General features: G+C 28.7%; 1 protein-coding gene across 1 annotated transcript in view; it reads right to left on the bottom strand.

The window, feature by feature from the left end:
• Positions 1-5,788: 5,788 nt before the first annotated feature.
• LOC108687448 (phospholipase A1-like) overlaps positions 5,789-7,667 on the bottom strand; it is a 3,066-nt gene continuing 1,187 nt past the window's right edge. Inside the window, exons 2-3 of the mRNA XM_018193214.1 lie at positions 7,120-7,396; positions 5,789-6,359 (exon numbers count right to left, since the gene is read on the bottom strand). Coding sequence (XP_018048703.1) covers positions 5,789-6,359; positions 7,120-7,396 — 848 coding nt within the window. The remainder of the gene's footprint in view (positions 6,360-7,119; positions 7,397-7,667) is intronic.

Here is a 7,667-nt window from a genome sequence, read left to right on the forward strand (position 1 = left end):
CTTGTGATATAGCAATTAGGTTTAATATATATATATTATAGATAAAAATGAATGGACAGTGAAATCTTAGGGTTTGTGTTTATTTCTTTTTGACCCGTATTATGATAGAATTTGATGTTCACTATGTATATATCAAAAGTATAGAACATTTGAAAATGCAGAGATTATTGCAAATTGAAAAAGAAAAAAGACAAGATAAAAATTTTGATTGTCACATTAATTCACTCTTTATTAGTTTTCTTATCACAGCTACAGCTATCTTCAATTTCTTGTTGCACCTTTTACTATATTTTGGTGATAAAGGCACACAGAAAAATGTATGAAGTAAGACGTAAGCAGCAAGCAATTCGGTCAATCACAGGAAATATAAAGCAATAATGTAAGCAATAGCAAATAAAAAATGTTAATTTGCTTACGTGTTACATCTTATTTCGTATGCAACTCGAACATAAAAATAAAAACATGTTTCGAACTTCTGTAATAATGAACAACTGTAATAATTTATATTTGTTATTTGTTAAGTATAGGTACTTTCCATTTAGTGATACAAGCATCATTTTATCTTTCTTGACATTTCGTGAGTAAGAAAGAGTAAATTGTGTCGACCCGAATTACGAAATGGAAAGCACCTACGATCTACAGTCAACATTTCGTTTTATTTCACGTCGTATTATATAATGTTACCATTGTCTAATTAATTACCAAAGAGATATTTCGTGATGACACAATGAGACAATTTTTTACGATATTACAATCTGCTATACGATATTCAATACTCATATGTTTATATCCAAAGAATTTTAGTTTTGTACAACACAAAAGATCGAGTGCCTTGTCTGTTGTTTAATTAGTAAAAGATTTTATAAATGAAATATTTTTATATATAAAGATTTTTTATATAACGCATATTTTTATACAACTTTTAACAAGATTCATGCAAAGTACATACGGAGCAAAATATTATTTAAAAAAAAGTGAAACAAAATATATCATATGTAATGTTATATGTCTCTGTTTGTAGCGAGCGCATCAATAGTCGCGATTAAATTTTATGCAACGATTGCTTATGGAAATGCATGTGCATGAATTTTCAAAGAATCATACACGCGGTTCTTTGAAGATATGCAATCAAACATTATTGAAGATATCAGATATCTTAAATAATGTTCGAAATTTTTACCTTTCGATGATTTTTATACATAATGTCACTCATATCATTAATACCATTAAATAAAAAAATGAATGAATTATATATATTTTTGTATTTATATTTAAAGATATACCTTCCTTATCATCAATTTCACTCTAATATACGTAAATAATAACAAACTATTAAATATAATAATAGATTAATTTTTGCATTTATGTCATGCACAAATTGTATTTTACACATGTTTTACGGAACTTTTTTTTTTCTTAATACTTATATCTTTGTTTTATTATTTATACCCGTTTTTTCCAATAAGATTAACTTTAATCTCAGTTTAACTTATTTTTTATCTCTTTTTCTAAAAATTAGAGTTTTAAAATAAGAATAAATTAAGTTTGAAATTAGTTACATTAAAAAAAAAAATATTTTTAGGTACTCGTATTTAGGTAAATATATTAGGTATTGCTTTCCTGTCGTACATTTTACAGAACTTTATTAAAATTATTATTAGAATTTAATGTATGTTTTTGTTTTACTTTTATTCGTTTTTATTACGGAAAAAAAGGATTTTATTAAAATATTTAAAAGTTAAGCTATTATAGATCTGAAAATTTTATTGGATCATCAAAATAATTATGTAGAACGCCCGAACTGGTTTATACATTTTTGCAGCATTTCATATTTGAGATTTTTATGTAATTATTTGGATAGTCCACCAAAACTATTTTCTGATTAAATTTTTAGATACTTCAGCAAAACCGTTCTTTCTTTTCCTTTTGTATACTGTTCTTTTGTGTACAATGTAGATTAACACTAATCTCAAGAAATGACGCATCGATATCCATGATGACTACATTTAGTTGAAATGCATTGAGAAACATTTCTGGTTGAAAATAAATGAACCAGCAGATTCTAAACATATCAGAATTAATAAACATGTCAGAATTCTCATTATTATTTTGACTAGAATTTTATGTAGTATAATACAATCAATCAAAAAATTTTGATTTGTTCATTTTTAACCAAAACTCCAGTTAATGCAACGCTTCTTTGAGACTGGACATTACGTAATTTTTTTTTATTTTTTTTGCTGTGCACATATTTCTACTATTAGCTTTTATCTTATAAGATATAATAAGCTTTTTCTTCTCTTTTATATCGGGCTTCTTCGTAAGACGACCTCCCACGCTTGTCGCGTCACTCTTGAAGCACGCTATCTACGGCATGACAAGAGTGCAAGATGTCGGGTAATGTGTCGCGCCTGTTTGTCGCCTACCCGTCGGCTTTGATTCTCGAGACACTTTTATACGGATCGGCAGGGCGCCAGAGTCCGAGACAAGGCTACTCAACATCGTCTCGATTGGCCGAAACACAAAATCCCGAGTACTCAAACGAGCCGAGAATTGAGGATTTTACAGAAGAACTGAAAAGTTGAGAGAGCGGGGTGATGAAAGTCAACACACACTTTTCACTGATGCGCTTTGCAGTAAACAGCCATTTTAAACAGGCGAAAAAATCAAAATAATGCAGAATCACTGTCTATTTTGTCTGGGATGATCAGGTTGTCTTCATCACTCGTAATGTTTGATCTCGTTTTAAAAGTCAGATATAATATTTGGAAATTTTTTGGAATCAAAATAAGTATTATATATAAAATAAGAATTTTATTTCTTCATATCTTTAGAGTATATTTAAATGATTAACTGTCAAATTATACATCCGTAATATGCAAATTTTCAATGATTTTTATGAACCGTTTTGATAAAATTTAATCATTTCAAATAACGGAAGAGTGATTCTCATAACTTTAGAAGAGATTTTATTTTCCAGCGATTAATTGAATTAAACAAATTCGATCCTGGACTGTTTCTGAATATCTCGCAATAGGAAAAGGACAATTACAGCCAGTTGGGCACTGGAAATCATCCCTCTCATATTTAAAGTTTATTCAGTCAAAATATTTCATAGAATAAGATTGTATCGTTTATTATTGTTCTTACTGTAGGTTGTTACTGTATCAAATTAATGATAGTATTAAATCATATTTTTGTAAAAATAGAATAAATTGTATTGATATAGCAATCTTATTTTCTAGAACCTAACAGGTGACTAATGTATGACTCCCATTATCCTGGCTCTAGAATAATGGAAAAGTTATTTTTTTTTAATATTAGATGTAGTAAAAAGAAATCCATTATTTTTGCATGAAATTGAATGGAAAAATAATGGATTTTTCTTTACTACCTAATAATTAAAAAAGTAATTAGTATACATGCTTTCAAATAAAATTATCAATACATCAATTTTGTAGCTAGATGTTCACACTGGCAAACAAAAAAACAACTTGAACATTTTTATATAACATCTTTTTTTTAAGTTTTTGTTAAACTACTCTCATAAAATGGAGCTACAATGATACGCTGATAACAGAAGATTCCACTTGTTCAATTGGAATTCCAAGAGAAACATAATCAGGATATTAATAAGACTGTATTAAAACTCTCAGAATCTAAAAATGATAATTAATTTAACAGAAAAGAATGCAATTAACGCAATGGAGCAATTTGAATTTGAAAAAGCTGTGAGAAGTGATATCTAATTCATATATTTGTCTTAAGAACAGAATAGTTCCAAATTTATTAATAAATTGTTATTATACTATATGTATATAATATGTAATGACATATATGAATTATACAGAGTGATTTTAACATATTTCGTCATTCATCCATGAACAGGTAGAATAAATCGAACTGAGTCGAAAAGTTCTTTATCATTTTGCAATTTTCGCAATAGTTAACAAGATATTAATTACTAAAAATTGCCAAATATTGATCTTGAATAATTTTTTATTCAAATACTATCAACTTTATAGAAAAGCTGCAAGAGACAAAAATCATTTATTTTCTTTTCATAAAGTTCTGAGAATTTTTTCAGAATTTTTTCAGAATTTTTTAATACCGTATTTTCTCATGTTGGTAAAAAGAAAATGCAGTACTAAAAAGTGATAAAAAATTGATAAAAAATTCTGAAAAAATTTTTAGAGTTCTATGAAAAGAAAATAAATGATTTTTATCTCTTGCACTTTTTCTATAAAGTTGGATAATATTTGAATAAAAAATTATTCAAGACTAACTCACTAATATTTTTAGTAATTAATATTTCGTTAACTACAAAATGACTTTTCGACTCAGTTCGATTTACTCTATCTGTTCATGATGAAATATGTTAAAATCCCTCTGTATATATTTAAATTTATTTATAATTAAAGTCAAAATTTGAATAGACTATGTTTAATAAACACGATATATTTTTTATTTTAATAAATAACATATTACAACGTACATTTTAAAAATAAAACGTCTAAAACTAGATATTTTCAAAAATTTCAAATCGGTTTGAGAAAGTGAATCCTTCGCGCAGTAATTCATCAAATTAATTACTAGATCCCAATTAATTAATATAATTCCCAATAAATCTCATTCTCATTTTCATTTAACCAATTTTCTTTTTAATTTCTTGTATAAATAATCTATTAATTTTATTTCAATTTCCTTCTTACTGTAATAAAAATAATTTTATATCGCTTTCAGATTCAATTTTAAAATAAAATTTATAATATTTCTCAGGATTCCACTAATTTTGACAGAATAAACGCGCGAAATTTATTCAAATTCATGAAAGACTGAGAAAAGAGAACTAATATACAAACCGAAGAAGACACTTGATGACTTATTATTATCACTGATACATTCGGTAACAGTTAGTAGAGCATGTAACGGTATCACCTGGTGGTTTGAATACGGAATTTTTCCGGAACGTGTCGTATCGTGGTACGAATACATAATCAGTAGCCTCGCATTTCCAGATTGGTTTATGTGTTTTCTTCTGAAGACCCCAATGTGTAAGTATAAACATATCAATACATCAATTAAGTACATGAAAGTATTTCCCAAATTGTGACAACTTCTAATTAATTTTTAATTTAATTAATCTTTTTACTCTATCATATCAACTATTAAAAGTTATTGTAAAAAAAATCTGTTGATCATCTAGCTGATGGACTAACTTATGAGAAATATGATATTGGAGATTGATTACGTGAATGATGTTTGTTACATAATGCAAGTTCATAATGTTTATCATCTCAAAGAAGATGGCTAGAAGTTAGCCGAAACGTTCAAATAAATTTAGCATTCTTAAATATTATTATTAATTAAGCGCAATAACTGCACTGCACTTACTGCACTGATTCTTAATAGCCTATTATTAATGTAGATATTAATTAAATTAAGATAAATTCTAATCATAATTTGTAATGTTTTTCTTTAATAGAATCTAAAATTCTAACCCGATTCAATTGTTTCTATTTCTAAGTGTAAAGATCGTTTTTGTACATTTAGTAATTGAATCTCTATAGATATGTCTTTATATAATGTAATAAAGAAATCTTTTTTCTTTAAAGGCTCATTCAAAGAAAGATATTTATTTGAGAAAATAATGCTAAAATAATGCTAAAATAATATAAATCTAGCATATCTCCCTATATATGAATTTAACAATATCTAACGATTTAATTCAATTTACGTCAACAAACAAATTAAATGCTAATTAAGCGTAATAAACAATAATTCCTTCTTAATTAACGTGTCGAAGTCGTGTTAAGTCGAGTTCGAAGTTTGAACGGCTCGTTGATTTAGACTGTTTTGTTGAGTTGTCATATTTGACGCTATTTGCTTCTATCTCCTCGTTGATTGTTATTTCCGGGATACAACATCTCTCGTCGCCGTGGCCGTTCCAGTACTTCGGGCAGTACGGCGGATCGGAATGAGTGAAGCAGAAGGATCCTCTGGCGTCGGACGAGGTATGCTGACCCATCGTCATGTACTCTCCCGCATTGGCGGCAATTCTTGGACCCGACGGACATCTCCTGGAACAGGACTCCGCGATCAGGTTTGCGTCATCCACGCTTTGCGCCATGAAGCAGACTGCCCACACGTGACTACACAGCTGATACATCTCCCGATCTTCGCAGAAAGGTTGCACTTTGCCACCGTTTATGCAAAAATCAACGTGACCAATACGACCGATCTCGCCGTAGTATCCGGCGTTGGTGTGTATTACTTCAACGAAATCAGCATCACCAGAATCCAAACGATTCACTAGGCCTGGTCGGAGAAGAGGACGCGCTGGATCTAAGCCGATTATCCTGTGTACAACAAGCTTTTAACACTTTGTCTATTTAGCGATTTTGTATGTCTTATTACGTGTAGCATCAAATTTTCATATCATAATACCTAATCTTATGATAAAAATATACCCAGAATAATACCCAGAATAATGAAAATTCGAACCGATTCGATCAGATTCGATTAACTATTTCACTGAGTATTGTGTAATACTATAATATTTTGAGACGAAAAAATTCTAATGCTAAAATGTCGAGATTATAATAATCGAGCGTGCAAATTTTAGGTGACCCGATTTATTATAATTTTAAATATATAGAATTTTAAATATATATTATAGAATTTAAATATATAGAATTCAAAAGCTGTTATATAATCTCGACAGTTTTAGTTAAGATTTTCGACATCTTATGAATATATAAGAAAATTAAGCCCATATTTAGAACGCTTATAACAATATTAGCATGCATTTACACGTTAAATATACTAAATATTTAAGAAATAAAAGCGCGCATTTATCGATAAAATAAATTTCTCGATAAAATAAATTTCAATCCCGTTCTAAATACAAATCTAATCTTCAAAGTTCTTTTGTTTAAGGTAATTTTGTAATAATTTGATAATAATTTCCTTTTTTCATTTGTAAATTACTATTTAATATTTTTCACCCTCGCTGTATGTTATCTTGAATGATGAAACTGTCAAATTATGTCAGAAACGCCAAAAAGTGAAATTACTTAAATTACTTCAAACTTGCGTACTTATTTGCAAAGTATTCACCTGTGTATTCGAAAGAAAAGATAATTTGCCATAATGCCACAAACGTGAGCGCCCAAGGAATGCCCAACGCAGGTGGTTCTGGCAATCGGTAGGCCAAGATTTCTCAAGGTCGTCAAAGTACCGGCGAGACATCTTGCTACTGGTCGCAAATTTGCCACCGCAGCTGGATAACACGGCCGAGCGCATAATGCACCCCAGTCGACCAGGAATATATTATAGTTACCGTTCTTCAGGTAAGCGTCACGTAAAATTGTCATCGGCAATATATCGTCGCCACCTGGATTGGGATATAAAGATTATCTCGAGACACTATGTCAAAAACTATTTAAGGTTCTGTATGTTATATCTAAAAATAAAATATAAAAATATAAAAAATTTCATAGATTTTTCTGCACTATTTTGTTTGAATATTTGTATTGTGTAAAATTTGCATAATAATTCTCTTATTAATTTAATTAATCTTTTCATTTTTTTTGTTACACTTGATGTAAATTTGATGAGAAAGTAACATTAAAAATGAAAAATTTTAAACATATACTGATCAAATA

This window comes from Atta colombica, unplaced genomic scaffold, assembly GCF_001594045.1.
Source record: "Atta colombica isolate Treedump-2 unplaced genomic scaffold, Acol1.0 scaffold207, whole genome shotgun sequence".
NCBI lineage: Eukaryota > Metazoa > Arthropoda > Insecta > Hymenoptera > Formicidae > Atta > Atta colombica.